General features: G+C 40.8%; 2 protein-coding genes across 13 annotated transcripts in view; one reads left to right on the forward strand and one right to left on the reverse strand.

Moving 5' to 3' along the window:
* Nucleotides 1–19,145, forward strand: part of FAM228B (family with sequence similarity 228 member B) — a 53,026-nt gene that overhangs the window by 7,346 nt on the left and 26,535 nt on the right. For 3 of the 10 annotated variants that reach the window (XM_069582701.2, XM_070292338.1, XM_070292337.1), the window contains exons 1-2: nt 9,984–10,105; nt 18,954–19,022. In XM_069582701.2, the coding sequence (XP_069438802.1) occupies nt 10,010–10,105; nt 18,954–19,022 (165 nt within the window). In that variant the 5' untranslated portion in view covers nt 9,984–10,009. The other 7 variants (XM_069582695.2, XM_069582698.2, XM_069582707.1 and 4 more) reach the window with 6 other exon arrangements.
* Nucleotides 3,610–9,559, reverse strand: PFN4 (profilin family member 4). Of its 3 annotated transcripts, none has more exons than XM_069582731.1 (5): nt 8,987–9,559; nt 7,708–7,836; nt 7,290–7,427; nt 6,389–6,494; nt 3,610–5,530 (listed from the first exon to the last, which is right to left on the reverse strand). In XM_069582731.1, exons 2-5 carry the CDS (start codon nt 7,822–7,824, stop codon nt 5,502–5,504), a joined length of 390 nt encoding a protein of 129 aa, XP_069438832.1. In that variant the 5' UTR covers nt 7,825–7,836; nt 8,987–9,559; the 3' UTR covers nt 3,610–5,501. The 3 variants fall into 3 exon arrangements, with proteins under 3 accessions (XP_069438832.1, XP_069438833.1, XP_069438834.1); XM_069582732.1 differs by lacking the exon at nt 8,987–9,559 and adding an exon at nt 8,540–8,848 and having other exon boundaries at nt 3,612–5,530; XM_069582733.1 differs by lacking the exon at nt 8,987–9,559 and adding an exon at nt 8,408–8,838 and having other exon boundaries at nt 3,861–5,530.

Below are 19,145 nucleotides of genomic sequence, written 5' to 3' on the forward strand. Positions count from 1 at the left end.
AAAAGTGAAAGTGAAGTCGCTTAGTCGTGTCCGACTCTTTGCTACCCCATGGACTGCAGCCTACCAGGCTCCTCCATCCATGGGATTTTCTAGGCAAGAGTACTGGAGTGGGGTGCCATTGCCTTCCCCGAAATGCAAAGCTAGTGGCAGCAAATCAGATTTTTGTGAATTTTGAGCCTCTGGAATCTAGTCCTTCCCTTGGTTTAGCGCGAAATGCTGTTACAGCACTCAACTTTGAGAATCATTCCCTTTCTAAGGGAACTAGAACCGGAACTCTTGGCGGACAACGGGTCCATTTCCCAGCCTGGTCAGGCTTTTGGCTGGTTCGTGCTGTCAGTCTCTTTCTGTCCTTGGTCTCTGGAGTAAGGTGGGCAAGCAGGGTGCTTCTGAGAAAAAGAGAGGAACACTGGGGGGAAAGAGGATAAAAGCAGTCCTGGGATTCTTTAAACTTCTGTGGTTTCTCCTGTCTTTCCTGAGGATGAGGGAGTGGCCCCTGGAAGGTGCTGCCCAGTGAGGCATTTTAGCCTGGTTAAATAAAAGCTGTATAAATGCCTATTACATCAGGGTTTCTCAACCTTACCACAATTGACATTTTGGACTAAATAATTTTTTGTTTTGAAAGACTTCCCAGTGCAGTGTGGGGTGTTTTAGCAGCACCCCTGGTCTCGACCCACTAGATACCAACAGCACCCTTCTCCAGTTGTGACAATAAAAAATGTCTTGACATTGCCAGATATCCCTTGGGGAGCAAAAAAACGCCTGTTCCTGGTTACAAGCCACTGGATTAGAAGAATATACATGTATGTGCACCTGTATAAAAAGATAGGTAACTTTTTTTTTTGCAGTGCCTTATAATTTGCCTCTTCACATGTGTTCTCTTATTTGAGTTTTATGACACTTCACTAAAAAGGAATTAAGATGTATCAACAGAAAGATTAATTTGGTTTCAAGGGGCACATAGCTGATGAATGTCAGAGCCAGGAATCAAACTCTTTATCTCGTGGTCCTGCCCAAGGCTCTAGAGTAGAAGGAAAGACTGGGGCAACCATCTGTCCCATCAATTACAAATTCCCTTTCTCTTTACTTACATCCCTCTCCTGAGCATTCTTGCTAGAAGGCTACCCAAATTACATATTTTTTATAAGGCCTGTTTTCCAGAAACGCCTGTCAGCCACTGTCCCTCCTCTTGTCATCTGTGTCAAAACCACTATTGCAAGAAAAGGGACAGAAGACCCAACAGTGTATTCAGAGGGAAGGTCCAAAAGGCCAAAGGAGGCCTTTTCTGGAAACTTTGTGGTGGGTATTTTTTGCTACTTTTTTGGGGGGTAGGCTCTAGTGTCTCAGAGGGACCATGTCCCAAGGAGGGGAGGAACTTACACTGCTGCTGCTGCTGCTGAGTCGCTTCGGTAGTGTCTGACTCTAGCGACCCCAGAGACGACAGCCCACCAGGCTTCTCCATCCCTGGGATTCTCCAGGCAAGAACACTGGAGTGGGTTGTATACTGCTGACTCCCTGATAATTAAAGAATAAGACCCAAAGGACTTCCCTGGAGGTCCAGTGGTTAGGACTGGAAGCTTCCATCACTGATGGCATGGATTCCACCCCTGATAGGGGAACTAAGATCCCACAAGCCACACAGAGCACCAGGCCTTATGAAAATATGTAATTGTCCATCTCTGAGGACACTAACCTCCCAAAGGGTCTATAGAGAGCTCTACTGGAAACCACAAAAACAACGTGATTTCCTTAAAACATCTCTGCTCCAGCCCTTTTTTGTCAAAATAAAAGTTGTGGAATTGGGTGGTAAATTTTAGATGACTGGTTGCTGCGGCAGTATTCCACAGTCCACATCTCTGGCCTTAGAGGGATTCCCCACAGGTTCATGTTTTAGCAGAACAAGCAAGATCTGTGTTAGGAATGAGGTGGAAGTATGTGTCCCAGAAACCCAGCTGATGTGAGGGTACAGCTGCTGCTGCTTATCCTGAAAGTTAAATGGGGTTGAGGGCATAATCTCTCCCAGATGTTCTCTGACGGGTTCTGCGTAAACCAGCAGCTTCTGTGGTAACCAAGCCCAAGCTTGGGCAGCCCAGCAGCTCAGTGATGACAACTGGTCCTTGCCTAGAGGAGCTGGGGCAGTTCACCTCTGGATACCATGCCAACTTCTGTGCCTGCCCGACTTTGTCTGGGCTCTTCCTCCCCTCTCTCCATGCGCACTCCACCTTGAGGTTGGAGGGCAAAGACTGAGGAAGGCTCTAGGAAAGGAAAGAGCTTGGAGTCAGCTTGGTGGGGCTGCCTATTTGGTTACCTGCCTCTGCCATCTTCCTGGAGACCCATCTGTATGACTCAGGGCCCAAGACAGTTCTTACTCTAGGCAGTGGTCTTCATCAATAGACAAAAAGCATTTTTCTTTCTTTCTTTTTTTTTTTTTGACAAAAAGCATTTTTAAAAGCTGCGTTCCTCATATTTTAAAGTTGATATCTAAAATCTTTCATCTTACATTTAAGGTAGTACAAAAGATATGATTTTTGGTCATAAATACTGACATTTAAAACTCATATCAGGCTTTTAAATGTATCAAGTGGAGTTGGGTTTTAGAGATTTGATACTATAATCATCCACTAAAAAGTACCCAAACAAGTTCTTTAACAGTTGGAAGTTTTAAAATTTCATTTTTTCCCAATACTTATATTTTCATTCTGCATAAAAATTATATCCTATATTTTATGCTTTATTGATCATTCTTATCTGCAACAAAATATATGTAACCTGACAGTTTAAAGTTTTCTGTGATTGTAGGGCTACAAAGTGTTAAATTTCCTCTGGATTTACTTATCATTACAATATTATTAGTTCATAGCTGATCAAAACATTATTTTGAATTACTTTTATGTTATGTAAAGTATTATTTTAGGGGAAGTCCCTTTCAGTCCAGTGGTTAGGACTCCCTGCTCTCACTGCTTAGGTCCCAGGTTCTATACCTGGTCAGGGAAATAAAATCCCACAGGCTGCATGGCATGGCCAAAGTAAAAGTATTATTTTAAATATTAATAATTATTGAATATAAAATTTTTATTGGACCATTGGTGGGGTTGAATTTTTCTGAATAATTATGTCATCTGTGGATGAATATTAATTATTACTTGAATGAGACTGGTTTCAGCATTCATCTTTTTCATTTTTATGGACAAGCTCTGAGAAATCTAATTTGCATAAATTAGAAGGGAAAGAAATTTCTTTATAGAAATGTCAGCCAATTATTTGAATACCTCTGAGTTACATGATAAAAACCATATAAGGATTTGTCATCAAAAATTATTTTCAGTGATGTATTAGCTGGCAACTTAATTAAGTCTTCCTTCAATTTTGTTGAAAGCAAAGATTTGGAAACCATTCAACCTGTAAGGGATTAGTTACCCAGTCGTATGTGTCATTCTCAGCCTCTGGGATTATTGCCAACAAAGCTTTGCAGAGATTTGTCAAATGATTATTAATATTTCTGCTTCTATTTCTCAGAGGCCCCTTGTTTAAACTGATATATTCAGGAGGATGTGGAAAGTAAAAGTGTTAATTCCAATACACTTTTTTACTAAGACAATTGTTTGGACCAAATCCTTCTAAATATGTTTGTATTTGGCGGGGAGGGATGATTTGGTAGATTGGGGTTGACATATACACAGTACTATATATAAAACAGAAAACTAGTAAGAATCTACTGTATAGCACAGGGAACTCTACTCGATACTCTGTAATGATCTGGGAGTAGAATCTAAAAAAGAGTGGCTATATGTATATGTGTAACTGATTTACTTTGATGTACAGCAGAAACTAATGGAACATTGTAAATCAACTATACTCCAATATAAGCTAAAAATATATTTTAATTGACATCTTGGCATTGTAAACTTAACCCATTTATCAACAACATCTGTGACATTCTTTTTGGCAAAGCCAGCCACCATTGTTAAACTAATCAGCCAACTCATATTTCTATCAGAAAAGGTTTCTCATTTTTCAAGTAATCATGTTATTTCATGTCCTTATGATAACTGTCTTGCTTCTCTCTTTTGAAACGTGAATGAGTCTTTCTCTCCTGGATGAATTATGATACAAAGATTTTCACTATTTCTCAATGATACGTTTTTTGATTTATTCTCATGGGACTCTTCTTCACATATGATGTATTTTTTACAAGATGAAAGAGCTCATTACATTTAAAAATAATTGAGAATTTTCCTTTCCTTTGGTACCTTGCAGTTCTTACACTCCAAGCCAAGTATTACAATAGGACTGGGGCTGGATGAGAGTAGGCCTTTCTTCTGCATACTGGGAGAACTGGCATTACTGCTCAATCACAACAGGTAAATTTTAGGAAAGTACATATGGAAGTTGGGGATCTGGGGAAAAAAATTAATCCCTTGAGTACATTCATGCTTGTATGTGCCATTTCAAGTCTTTGTGAACTATCAGGACAAAAATTTTCCTTGTTCGGAGACCCCTGTTTCAGAACATCACCTGCTCCCTAGGCACCTCCACAGGGAGCTGCCATCAAAGGGTCCCTTTTGTGGGTCTGAGTAGCTGAGCCTGACCAGAACTTTGTGGTAAGAATTGTAGGAAGCAGCTAGACCATGCTGCATAGGAGGACTCTAGACAGTGAGGCATTTGCCTTGATGAAGTTTATGAAAAAGCCTTCCACTTGGCACTCAGCAGTGCAGTGTGTATGTCTGGGAAATGTGAGCAGCCAAGAGGCTTCATGATAGCTTCCGTACTTTAGAGATCACTGTGATCCAAGATCAGATCTGCCTTTCAGGCTCAAAACCTCAGTTTGTCAGCATGTGGAGAGTTGGTGTACAGTCCACATAACTAAGTTATGAAACTCAGATGTCAGTGTTCTAATTTAAAAGGAGAAATCATTGGCATGAGGTCTGACCCCAACATCTCTAGATAGAGCTACATGGAAAGCCAAATGGTGAGCAAAGATTCTGGACAAGATGGGATGATTGAGATGAACTGAATGTTTAATACTTAATCTGGCTAAGATAGCAAGATATAGCCACCTTTTTACCTGGTACAACCTTGCCATTAAGACCAGAAGTGATATAATAAATATTTTTAGCCTTTGTCCCTGGTCCCTCAACTGCTGATCTCTGGAGAGGGGAGAGCAACTGGAGATTAAGTTCAATCATTCTTGCATTCTTGGCATATCCAACAATATTTGTGGGAATACAAGAGACTCATAGAGGAGTTTTCCAACAGATATGCTCTGTGAAACTATCAGTGCATCACATTCATGCCAATGAACAACACTAAAGAAAAAAGATAAAGTGGATTAAATAATTCCAATTAAAAAAGAGAACTTCTTGAAATAAGAAAAATTCCTTCCTTAATTCATTCTTCCTTTTCAGTATCTTCTGCCTAAATCACCAAATAAGGCATTTATTTCCTTAGGACCTATAATTTTCTTCTAAAATCATAAAAGCCATCTTTCATAGTCCTCTGATGACTTAATTCCCTTTTCTTCTTAGATAGTCTCCTGAAAGAAAACAGAATATGGTTACTATTTGACCGTATTATTTACTGAAGAACAGTAAATAATAACAACATGATTCATTCACAATAATAACAATATGATTCATTCATTTATTCCATAAAAATTTGTGAGTGACTACCATATACTAGGCATTGTGTTAAGTACTTGGAGATACAAGGATGACTGGATAGTTAAGACCCAGTCCCTGACTTCAAGGAGTTCATTGTCTGTTTGGGGAGACATCTGTTGTCTATTATATGTTCCTAGAATCTTCCATAATAAAAATTTTATTTCCCCAAATTTCTATAATTATGCACAATTTTTGATAGAGAAAAATACAAGTAATTAAAAATACAATTAAAACTCTCATAGATATATCTCATAGCTATAATTTCCCAGTTCTACATTAGATCTTTGTTCGAAAACGTAGACATGGAAGGGGAATCCACTAGATACCAGGAAGCCAGCTGCCTGGCTCACGGTGATTTGTTTTTCTGTAGAAGGCCCTTTTATAGAGGATGGCCCCCAGCAGCTACATCTCTGCTTTTTTTTTACCTTGCCCTCCCTACCTCCTATCCCCAGCTGACTGATAAAAGGGTAAACAATACAATTTGAGACTTGTCAGATCAGGGTTCTAAAAGAAGAGGATGCAAGGCTTGACCATGACACCATGAGGAAAGGAGGCAGTTTGCAATGGGATATAACAAAGCTGACGCTCTTAGGAGGAAAGACTAGAGAAGGATTCAGTGTTCCAGTCCCTGGAGCCCATTTTTCCTGTGACTCAGCTGGTTTGACTGCATTACTTGCAGTCAGAAGACTACTACCACAGCAAAGAAAGACAGGCATTGGGAACAAACTTACCCAACTTCTCTGTGGCTTCCACACAGACACTAGGATACATGCCTTCAGAGTAAGTTGCCACCAGAAGATACAGATGGGTCTTCACAACAATCACACCAGTGTTTTCCTGGATAAAAATAAAACAATGCTTTTCTCTTGGTTTTAACAACAGGACTAGCAGTTACCCTCCAGCCACACTTTTCACCTTTTCCTGACTTTCCTTTTCACGTTTGTTTTTGGATAATCTTACTTTTTTCACTAATTTAGTTGTGTTTCCTTAAAAAGTTTCAGACTATTGTAATAACAGCATGTGTATTCTAAAAAAGCTCCCAAATTGATTGTAGTATTTCCCTGTCCTGATGAGAACAATAGATGTCATGGAAAGGAAATATATTTTGGAATTAGATCACTGGGCTTGAATCCCAGCACCTCCATTTTCTGCTGTGACTGTGGAAGAGTTACTGAACCTTCTTAAGCCTCAGTTTCCTCATCTGTAAATGAGGTTACTTAGTGTATAATGTGGGCGAAGTGTGCCTAAGCCATAATACAGGGCAACCAGAAATACGACTATCATCCCCTTAACTGTTATAGGCAACAGCGAACCAATAGTTGTTTTAAGCACAAGAGTAATAACACTTTTTTAAAAGAAGGATAATATCGAGTATGAGAGATGAATTGCAGTGGAGAGAGACAGTTCAGGCAAGGTTCAGTTGACAAAATCCAGAATGAATGTTTCCTAAAACCAGGCTCTGTTAGTACTTTCTTTAACATATGCCTTCATGGCACTAGACTGCTGGCTATCTATACTGCCACTGCGGTAACAGGCTTAGTCTGTTTTAAAGATAGGATCAGGAGAGGCATAGAAAACTTGGAGTCAAACTCAAAAGTTTTTACCAGTTGTCTTCACATCTTGAACACTCACATTCTTGGCATAAAGAGAATAGTCATCTGCCCGGACACATTTGTAGTCCTTCTCCTTGAAATACAATCCTTCTCTTCTGGTTTTCAAAGGGTTTTTGGCAAACCCATTTACAAGTGTTCGGACGTCACTGGGCATTACCTGCAGAGGTTAAACAGACTAGAAATCGGCAAACGATGGGGAACTGGCCAAATTTGACCCACTACCAGTTTTCTTACACAGGCCTGTGAGCTAATGATGGTTTTTACATTTTTAAAAAGTTGAAAAAAAATATTTTGCAATATGTAAAAATATATGAAATTCAGATTTCAGTGTTCATAGTTTTACTGGAATGTTATCACCCCCTTTCCTTTATGTATTATCTATGGGCTTTTTACAGAAAAAGACTGAAACTCTTATGCCAAACTTGGTTTTTTCTTACATTAAATCCTGGTGATGCTACACATAGGCTCCGCTCCTGGAGTCTGATGAGGGCTGCACTGTCCACATGCTTTGTTCCCAGGAGTGTATCTAACAGTAAGTTCTGCAAATGGCTCATGCTCCCTCAGTTCTGAAAAAAAGAGAATTGCAGTTGAAATCATCTGCTCTAGCTAGCTTTTATTTTTATTTTTTCTAGCTAGCTTTTAAAAGTCTTTTAAAAGATGTCCCCAAGACATTCAGAACAGCTTTAATATCAACAGCTTTAACTGAAAAGATGCAGAGTGAAAATGGTGGTCCACCATCCCGTGCCCACCAATACTCAGAAGAGGAAAACAGAATCACAGAAAACCAGTTCACACAGAGGGTTTTGAGTTTGGAAATTCACAACTCCTAATTTTTTCTATGTCAACATTTTGTATCAGAATCACCTAGGATTAAAACAAACAGGAAACCTGACTAAATGGAGAAATACTGAAGTAAACAAGAGTAAATGAGATATGGCAGTAGTTGAGTCCTCACGTTCCTTTCCCTCTGACTAGCATCAGTACCAACTATGGACACTGATTAATACCTCAGGGGCTAAAAACACCTGGTGGCTCAGACGTAAAGAATCCACCTGCAATGGGGGAGACCTGGGTTCGATCCCTGGGTTGGGAAGATCCCCTGGAGGAGGGCATGGCAACCCACTCCGGTTTTCTTGCCTGGAGAATCCCCATGGACAGAGGAGCCTGGCGGGCTACAGTCCAAGGGGTCGCGAAGAGTCGGACACGACTGGGCGGCCAAGCACAGCACACAGAAACACCTTATGGAACCTAGAGCGACATTTTTCTTACAAGTTTCCAAGTCTTGGATGGTGCTCACAGGGGACAAGTTCTACAAACACTCGTCCTTCCAAGAGATCCTAAGGGCAGGCGTCCCTAGCCCGCCACTCCCATCGTCGTGATTTGGCCCTCGACAGTTCCCTGACTGAGGGAGAGGGAGGGGGTTTAAATCCGGTCTGGTTGTCTCGGGCGGTGCGGGGAGACGCACAGGAGGCACTGAAGGTTTGGGGAAGCGCGGCGCGGGCAAACCCACTGAAGTCAGCAGCCTCTCTGAAAGGAGCCTAGCGCTCCACCGAGGCCTGGCTTAAGGCGCATACGGCCGTCAACGGACGCAGGGGAAGGCGGGGCGAGAGGGCGACTAGCCCAGCTACTGGCTGTGGGAGCTGCCCATCACTGAGAAGCGATCTAGCTCCGCCCGCAAACCAGGATCTACCCGCGGGCCCGGGCGCTGCTGCTTACCAGGTTCCCTCTCACCCTGACGCGGCCGCGGGAGCGCACTTGCGCGCTGCTCAGGGACGCAGGGGTCGCCGCGTCGGAGGGGTCGTGGGGCGGGGCCGGGGGGGGCGGTTCCTATCGAATCCCTGGACGCAGAACGTTCTTATCTACCAAGGCGACGGCCTCTACCTCATTGGGCCGCAGGTGCGGCGGGCTCTCCCGCCTCAGCCGACCGCTCTGGCACTGTAGGCTGTCGGGTCTGGCTCTCGTGTGATCCAGAGGAGCCGAAGGCTCTGCCAGTTTTGAAGGGAGCTGAGGTACCAGTCGCGGCCATTCAACTTTTCCGCGGCGGAGGCCGCTCGCACCTTCCTCACCGGGTAGGGGTGAAGGAGCGGGGTCGTGCGTGATGTAGGTTCTACCAGGGACACAGGCTTTATGACAGCTTCTCAGGCACCGGCGGGCGCGGGGGTACGGGAGGGGAGGAGTTTGGGCCTTTTAGATCTTGAAGACCAGCAAATTTTGTTCAAAAGCCCTTCCTTCCCTCTCTAAGAGGCCCATCCTGTGTGTGCTTTAGGAGCCAGAAAGCTGCCGCTTTCCGGTTCCGAAAGCTGCAGTTTCGGAAAGCTGCACACGCGCCTCCTTGAGGCCAGGCTGAGAATTGCTGCACCGGCTGGGTTGGGCAATGTTGTGGGAAGCCTGGCTTCTCAGGGGGCTCTGCTGGTCGGTCCAAAAGGAGCTCCTCTGCTTAAAGGAGGCAGGCTCGGAAGACATCAGCAAAAGCTTGTGGACAGACTGAAAAAAAGGGAACTGCAGTTGGAGTAATCTTCTCTGGCTAGCTTTTTTTTTTTTTTTTCTTCTGGCTAGCTTTTAAAAGGCCTGTGAATACAAATGTCCCCTCACTTTAGGAAAAACATGATGTCTAATGTTCAGAATCCGTTTCATGTCCATCTATGGTCACAAATGTTAAAGAGAAAATACACGTGAATGCTCGTTACTAAGGAAGCTAATTTTTTAGTTTTTCTAGGGAATCTGTTATTTGGGACCACAATGAAAAGTTATGAGAATGATCTGGTAACTGACAAGCTTCCCAAGCTCAAGAGCTCAAGAGAATGGCTGGAGCCACAACCACTTTCTTTTATGCAGGTATCATAGCAATGGCATTTTGAAGTTTATACTTGGGTAGTTGCATTGAAAAGTGGCTTGTGCTAAATATATTATTTTTCTGTTTTCTGTTTCATTCTGCTCTTTATTATCCTGTTGTTTCTATTAACTATTTTCTTTGCTCTTCATTTTCCAATTTCTTAAGGTGGAATAATGTCACTTGTTACATACCTTTTTAATAAAGTTACAACGTTTCTCCTGAAGCATTACTTTAGCTACATCACCCAAATTTATATATGTTGTGGGGGTTTTTTTTAGATTATTTTTTTCCTACACAGCTTTATTAAGATATGCTTGATATATAATGAATTGTATATATTTAAAGCGTACAGTTTGGTAAGATTTGAGCTATGTATTCAGTCCATTCTAAAGGAGATCAGTCCTGGGTGTTCTTTGGAAGGAATGATGCTAAAGCTGAAACTCCAGTACTTTGGCCACCTCATGCGAAGAGTTGACTTATTTGGAAAGGCTCTGATGCTGGGAGGGATTGGGGGCAGGAGGAGAAGGGGACGACAGAGGATGAGATGGCTGGATGGCATCGCCGACTGGATGGACGTGAGTTTGAGTGAACTCCGGGAGTTGGTGATAGACAGGGAGGCCTGGCGTGCTGCGATTCATGGGGTTGCAAAGAGTCAGACACGACTGAGCGACTGAACTGAACTGACTGAACTGATTCATGCATGAAACCATCACCACAATTGAGACAGCAAACATATTCAATACTCCCGAAGTATCTTCATTGTGTCCCTTTTTAAGTGCCTCCCTTTCCACTTTCTATCACTATAGTTTATTTTGTATTAAAATTTTTTGTACAAATGTAATCTTACGGTATGTATTATTTTTGTATGGCTTCTTTCACTCAGTATAATTTGTGATTCCATGTTGTTTCATGTATCAGTACTTCATTCTTTTTTGTTATGACTGAATGCTATATACCCTAGTTTGTACATCCTATTGTTGCATATTTAGATTAACAGTTTTTGGCTATGACAAGTAAAGCTGTTAGAAACATTCACATACTATCTTTGTAGGGACATATGTTTTCATTACTGTTGGGTAAATATCTAATTGTGGAATGCCTAGGTCATATGGTAAATGAAATTTAACATTTTATGAAACTGCCAAACTGTTTTCCAAAGTTATTTTATATTTCCACTAGCAGTGTATGGGAGTTCCAGTGTTTTACACCTAGCCAGCATTTGGTTACAGTCTTTGTGTGTGTGTGTGTGTGTGTGTGTGTGTGGTCTTTAATTTGAGACATTCTAAAAAAGATGTAGAGTGGCAATTCATTGTGTTTTTAATTTTTATTTCCCTAATAATTAATGATATTGAGCATCTTTTCTTTTCATGTCTAACTTGCCATGTATGTATATATTGATTGATGAAGTGTCTGTTCAGTTATTTTGTGCATTTTTAAATTGAGCTCTTATCTTACTGTTTTTATTATTGAGATAGAATTCACATACCATAAGATTCACTACCTTAAAGTGTACACCTCAGGAGTTTTTGGCATATCCACAAGATTGTATAACCATTATCACTATCTAATTACAGAACATTTTCATCACCCCAAAAAGGAAAGTCATACCCTTTAGCAGTCACTGTCCATTCCCTTCTCCCGTGTTCTCTGGCAACTGCTAATCTGCTTTCTCTCAGATTTATCTATTTTGGACATTGTATACAAATGAAATCCTATAGTATGTTGTCCTTTGTGTGGCTACTTTCACTTACCATACTGTTTTCAAGGTTCATCCATGTTGTAGCATGTATCACTACTTCTTTCCTTTTTATGGAAAGATGATATTCCAATATATGGATGCCATCAGTCGATGGGCATTCAGATTTTTTTCTACTTTTTGACTATTATGAATAATGCTGCTATGAACATTTGTATACAAGTTTTTGTGTGAACATATGTTTTCAATTGTCTTGGGAAGTGTAACCTAGGAATGGAATTGCTTAGGTCATACGGTAATTCTGTGTTTAACTTTTTGAGGAATTGCCTGCTTCCCACAGTAATTGTACTATTTTACATTCTCATCAGCAACATATGAAGGTTCCAATTTCTCTATTGTTTAGACGACCCGGATAATCATGATGATGTGATCACTAATCTAGAGCCAGACATCTTGGAAAGTGAAGTCAAGTGGGCCTTAGAAAGCATCACTACTAACAAAGCTGGTGGAGGTGATGGAATTCCAGTTGAGCTCTTTCAAATCCTGAAAGATGATGCTGTGAAAGTGCTGCACTCAATATGCCAGCAAATTTGGAAAATGCAGCAGTGGCCACAGGACTGGAAAAGGTCAGTTTTCATTCCAGTTCCAAAGAAAGGCAATGCAAAAGAATGCTCAAACTACCGCACAATTGCACTCATCTCACATGCTAGTAAAGTAATGCACAAAATTCTCCAAGCCAGGCTTCAGCAATACGTGAACCGTGAACTCCCTGATGTTCAAGCTGGTTTTAGAAAAGGCAGAGGAACCAGAGATCAAATTGCCAACATCCGCTGGATCATGGAAAAAGCAAGAGAGTTCCAGAAAAACATCTATTTCTGCTGTATTGACTATGCCAAAGCCTTTGACTGTGTGAATCACAATAAACTGTGGAAAATTCTGAAAGAGATGGGAATACCAGACCACCTGACCTGCCTCTTGAGAAATCTGTATGCAGGTCAAGAAGCAACAGTTAGAACTGGACATGGACCAACAGACTGGTTCCAAATAGGAAAAGGAGTACATCAAGGTTGTATATTGTCACCCTGCTTATTTAACTTCTATGCAGAGTACATCATGAGAAATGCTGGACTGGAAGAAATACAAACTGGAATCAAGATTGCCAGGAGAAATATCAATAACCTCAGATATGCAGATGACACCACCCTTATGGCAGAAAGTGAAGAGGAACTAAAAAGCCTCTTGATGAAAGTGAAAGAGGAGAGCGAAAAAGTTGGCTTAAAGCTCAACATTCAGAAAACGAAGATCATGGCATCTGGTCCCATCACTTCATGGGAAATAGATAGGGAAACAGTAGAAACAGTGTTAGACTTTATTTTTTTGGGCTCCAAAATCACTTCAGATGGTGACTGCAGCCATGAAATTAAAAGACCCTTACTCCTTGGAAGAAAAGTTATGACCAACCTAGATAGTATATTCAAAAGCAGAGACATTACTTTGCCGACTAAGGTCCGTCTAGTCAAGGCTATGGTTTTTCCTGTGGTCATGTATGGATGTGAGAGTTGGACTGTGAGGAAGGCTGAGCGCCGAAGAATTGATGCTTTTGAACTGTGGTGTTGGAGAAGACTCTTGAGAGTCCCTTGGACTGCAAGGAGATCCAACCAGTCCATTCTGAAGGAGATCAGCCCTGGGATTTCTTTGGAAGGAATGATGCTGAAGCTGAAACTCCAGTACTTTGGCCACCTCTTGCGACGAGTTGACTCATTGGAAAAGACTGTGATGCTGGGAGGGATTGGGGGCAGGAGGAGAAGGGGACGACCAAGGATGAGATGGCTGGATGGCATCACGAACTCGATGGACGTGAATCTGAGTGAACTCCAGGAGATGATGATGAACAGGGAGGCCTGGCGTGCTGCAATTCATGGGGTCGCAAAGAGTCGGATACGACTGAGCAACCGAACTGAACTGAACTTAGAGTTCACTGAACCTCTGGTATCAGTGGGCATATAGTTCCCAACACATTTGGAAAACGCTCAGCCATTCCCTCTTCAAATATTTTTCTATCCCACCCCTCTCCTTTTGGGAAATAAAATTATACTTTTAATCACCTGCTTGAAAGCTGTCTCATCTATCCCATAGCCCTCTGATTACCTGCTAATTTTTTTCAGACTTTTCCCTACTGCGTTTCATTTTGGACAGCTTATGTTCTTATGAGTTTGTTTACTAATCTTTTCTTTCAGAATAGGCAATCTACTGTTAAGCTGGTCTGTGTATTTTTCATTTTAGACATTGTAGTTTTCATCCTTAAAGTTTTTAGGGGGTCTTTTAAAAACTCTTCACTGTCTCAAAATGTCTGCTGTTTCTTCTAGTTTCCTAAACTTAGTTCAGTTCAGTCACTCAGTCGTTTCTGACTCTTTACAACCCCATGGACTGCAGCACTCCAGGCTTCCCTGTCTATCACCAACTCCCAGAGCTTGCTCAAACTCATGTCCATCGATTCGGTAATGCCATCCAACCATCTCATCCTCTGTTGTCCCACTCTCCTCCTGCCTTCAATCTTTCCCAGTATCAGGGTCTTTTCTAATGAGTCAGTTCTTTGCATGAAGTGGCCAAGTATTGGCGTTTCAGCTTCAGCATCAGTCCTTCCAGTGAATATTCAGGACTGATTTCCTTTAGGTTTGACTGCTTTGATCTCCTTGCAGTCCAAGGGACTCTAAGAGTCTTCTCCAACACCACAGTTCAAAAGCATCAATTCTTCGGAGCTCAGCTTTCTTTATAGTCCAGCTCTCATCCATAGATGACTACTGGAAAAACCATAGCTTTGACTATACAGACCTTTGTCGGTAAAGTAATGTCTTTGCCTTTTAATATGCTGTCTAGGTTTGTCATAGCTTTTCTTCCAGGGAGCAACCATCTTTTAATTTCATGGTTGCAGTCACCATCTGCAGTGATTTTGGAGCCCAAGAAAATAAAGTCTGTCACTGTTTCCATTGTTTCCCCATCTATTTGCCGTGAAGTGATGGGACTGGATGCCATGATCTTCGTTTTCTGAATGTTGAGTTTTAAGCCACCTTTTTCACTCTGCTCTTTCACTTTAATCAAGAGGCTCTTTAGTTCTTCGTCACTTTCTGCCATAAGCATGGTGTCATTTGCATATCTGAGGTTATTGATATTTCTTCCTGCAATCTTGATTCCAGCTTGTGCTTCATCCAGTTGGGCATTTTGCGTGATGTACTCTGCATATAAGTTAAATAAATAAGGTGACAATAGGCTTGATGTATTCCTTTCCTAGTTTGAAACCAGTTGGCTCCACTTTGGAGCCAACCTTTTCCAATTTTGAACTTATGAACTATTTTAATGTCTTGGTCTAATAATTATATTGTCTGTGTCATTTCTGAGGTAGTTTTTATGTATTTTTAAAATTTTTTATTTATTTTAAAAGTTTTATGTACTTATTTATTTTTGGCTTCCCTGAGTCCTTGTTGCTCTACCGGGACTTTTTCTAGTTGCAGCAAGTGGAGGCTACTTTTAGTTGTGGTGCATGGGTTTCTTACTGTGGTGGCTTCTCTTGTTGCAGAGCATGGTCTCTAGGGCCTGTGGGCTTTAGTAGATGTGGCCTACAGGCTTAGTCGCCCTGCAGCAGTGGAATGTTTCCACACCAGGGATCAAACTTGTGTCCCCCGCATTGCAAGACAGACTCTCAATCACTGGGCCACCGGGGAAGTCCTCTGGGGTAGTTTTGATTGATTCTTCTTTTCATTATTAGTCAAATTTTTCTGCTTCTTTGTATGCTTGGTGATTTTTTAAATTGGATACCAGGCATTGTGAATTTTTTTTGAGTGCTGGATATTTTTTATTTTCAATAAATGCTCTTAGCTTTGTTCTGGGATGCAGTTAAGTTACTCAGACACAGTCTTTTTTTTTTTTTTTTAATGTCTTGCCACCAAGCTTTGTCAGGTAGAACGGTAGTGGCATTTTGTATGTGGCTAGTTTTAACTCTATGCTTTGCATACCATAAAGTTTTTCATTCTGGCTGATTGTTAAGAGGAATAACTCCTGGGGTTTGTGACCTGTAGGGATTGTTTCCCTAATCCTTTCAGGTACTTCTTTGCACAGTGTTTCTTTGAGAGAAGCTTCCCCACGTGCATACAGTGGTCAGGGCTTCCCTGGTGGCTCAGAAGATAAAGAATTCGCCTGCAATGTGGGAGACCTGGGTTCAGTCCCTGGGTTGGGAAGATCCCCTGGAGGAGGGCAAGGCAACCCACTACAGTCTTCTTGCCTGGAGAATCCCATGGACAGAGGAACCTGGGGGGCTACAGTCCATGAGGTCGCAGAGTCAGACACGACTGAGCGACTAAGCACAGCACCGCAGCACAGCACAGCATTCACCTGAAGCCTCAAGGGGGACCCTCTACAGATCTAATCGTCGGCAGATCCCCCAGACTCTCTGTGTGACTTTCTTCCCTCTGGTGCTGTGCTCTATGAACTGTAGCCTTCCCAGACTCCCAACGCCCTTTCTCGTTTCAGTTACTTCCTCCTCTCTGCACCAGTCTGGAAATTCTCTCCAGGCACTAATGAGCTATTTTAGGATTTACCTTGTTTTCTGTATCTCAGAGGCCACTGTCCTTCATAGCCTGATATCCAGTGTCTTTCACTATATTTTTTAAGGTAAGAGGGTAAATCTGTTCCCTACTATTCTGTCTGAAAGTAGTGGTTTTCATCCCAGCCATTATTTATTTAGAATTTCAGTTATCAACTTGTTGAACCTTTTGCTGTTGTCTCATAACTCACTGCAACTTTATTCATTTTCCAGTCTTACTTCTTTCTGTTTTTCAGACTGGATAAATTCTAATGATTTGAATTCAAGTACACTGACTCTTTTAAAGTCATCTTCAATCTGCTATTAAGCCATTTAAGTTTTTTTTTTAATTTAAGAACAATATTTTTCACTTGTTTATTTTTCATTCTTTTTCTGCTGACATTTTTCTATTCATTATGAGCATATTTTCCTTTAACTTCTTAAACATAGCTATAATAGTTGACCTAAAATCCTTATCTGCTCATTTCAACATATGGGCCATCTCAGAGTTGATTTCCATAAGATTGTATTTCTTTTTGAAGTATGGGTCACATTTTGCTGTTTAGTGATTTTGAACATTATGAACGGTATATTGCAAAGGGTCTGGAATCTGTCATGTTCCTCTGATTAATATTGAACTTTTGTTTAGCAGACAGTTTACTTGGCTGAAAATGAACTCTAGACTTTGTTTCTCCTGCAGTTGGCAGCAAATTAAATCACTGTTTAAAAAAAAATTAAAAAAAAAAAAATCACTGTTTAGGTTTTTTTAGCTTTAGCTGGGCTGCATGGAGTTTTTATTGTGTGCATATGTAGTTCAAGGGTCTACTAGAGATTTGGTCTGCAGAATTTGTGGCATGCCGTCTATGGCTTTATCCTTTCAGGCATTTCTCCTTTCACTTTCTTGCTGCTATGGTTGCCCTGAACTCTGTCTTCTAATTCTGGAATCTGTAAAACTGTGTATCTTTATCTGCATTTGAGCCACCTCCTGTAGCTATGATTGATGCCTGCTGTTAGACAAAAGTCCATAAAAAACTGAAAACTTTTCCAGTGCTATTCTGATTTTCCAAGTGTTGACTTCCCTTTAGTTTCTTCCTGCTCTAGCTTGGTCTTCAATGTCTTCAGGTGATTGTTTTAATATATTGGTACTCATCTTGGTTTTGAGAACAGTAGATTTGCTAGAAATAGCAACTCTGTGAGGCAGAAAGGACAAAGAAAATGAATTTGGAGTTAGATACATTTGAGTTTGAATTTTGGGCTCAGTGCAGGATTTTCTAGGCTTCTGGTTGTTGCTTATCTCTGATGAGCCTTAATTTCCTTGTGTGTTAATGGGGAAGGTTAGTTCTTAGATTTTAAGATTTTATTCATCTGTTGTGGAAAATTTCAGGGATTTCCCTGGTGGCTCAGTTGGTAAAGAGCCTGTCTACAATGCAGGAGAATTGGGTTTGATCCCTGGGTCGGGAAGATCCCCTGGAGAAGGAAATGGCAACCTATTCTAGTATTCTTACCTGGAGAATCCCATGGACAGAGGAGCCTGGTGGGCTACAGTCTATGGGGTCACAAAGAGCTGGACACGACTGAGTGACTAACTTTCTTTCTGGAAAACACAGGTAGTGGAACTGAAGTCAACTAATTCTAATGACAGTTCATTTGAGAATATTTTTTGTGTGTAATTATGAGAAGATTTCAAAGGTCACTCCAAATGTCTCCCACCTTGGGACTCTTTTATTATTAATCACTTTTTCCATTGCAGAAATATTATAGCTTAAAATTTGCTCTTTTTAGCCATTAGTAGCTGTATAATTTGGTATCCACATGTATGTTAGATATCAGCCTCTTGCATTTTCTGGCGGATGTTTAATTGAGGAAGAGTTGTTATGAAAATGGAAAAACTTGATTTTATGAACTACTTCCAGAAGATTGTGTTGGCTTAAAATATTGAGAATGTGGCTTGTTCATAAAAGGTATCAATATTTGATAGCTACAATGACTAGGGTTGTTGTTTATTTGCTAAGTTGTGTCCAACTCTTTTGTGACCACATGGACTGCAGCCTGCAAGGCTCCTCTGTCCATGAGATTTTCCAGGAGAGAATACTGGAGTGGATTGCCATTTCCTTCTCCAGGGGAATCTTCCCAACCCAGGGATTGAACTCATCTCCTGCACTACAGGCAGATTCTTTGCCACTGAGCCACCAGGGAAGCCCATAAATGACTAAGTGTAATCAAATAAAATTCATTAATGAGTAAATGAATTCCATTAGAGGCCTGATTGTATCATTTTATAGGATGTGAAAAAAGATGGGTACCATGTGACTTCGGGCAAGTCGTTTGACCATGTTGGGAATCCAAATGTCTGTGATCTGAGTTATTTTTTTTTCCCTAAAGTAAAATGTAGCTGAGAGTGGAAAGATTCAAATACTCTTTAAAAAGTACTTGATGATATGATTTGAGGTAAAAAAAATTGGGATTTACAGAGAACTTCCCAGGGATATATAGGACACATAAAATATTATTAATCTAGGTAGTATTAATAATTTAATTTTTTAACACTTGATTTTCAAATTTTTATTCTATCTTTTAGGTATTAGCTAAGGAAGATGTTGATGCAGCTATTCAATCAATATTATATAGAGAAAATTATATAATCAAGGTAAGAATTGGCTACCAAATATGTCTCAGTTAAAAATTAAATTTTGTTTTTCTATTTTATATGTAGTGCCATGTCATTACAAAAATTTTAGAAACTATAGAAAATAATGGAAACACTCCTTAG

This window comes from Ovis canadensis, chromosome 3 (genome assembly GCF_042477335.2).
Source record: "Ovis canadensis isolate MfBH-ARS-UI-01 breed Bighorn chromosome 3, ARS-UI_OviCan_v2, whole genome shotgun sequence".
NCBI classification, from domain to species: domain Eukaryota; kingdom Metazoa; phylum Chordata; class Mammalia; order Artiodactyla; family Bovidae; genus Ovis; species Ovis canadensis.

Bases quoted from the DNA above. Each gene is read 5' to 3' on its own strand.
- PFN4 (XM_069582731.1), bottom strand. From the start codon at position 7,824: ATGAGCCATTTGCAGAACTTACTGTTAGATACACTCCTGGGAACAAAG. The intron at 7,428-7,707 runs GTAAGAAAAAAC...TAACCTCTGCAG, and splicing joins TAGCATCACCAGGATTTAAT to GTAATGCCCAGTGACGTCCG. The intron at 5,531-6,388 runs GTAAGTTTGTTC...GTTTTCTTTCAG, and splicing joins GGAAGCCACAGAGAAGTTGG to GAGACTATCTAAGAAGAAAA.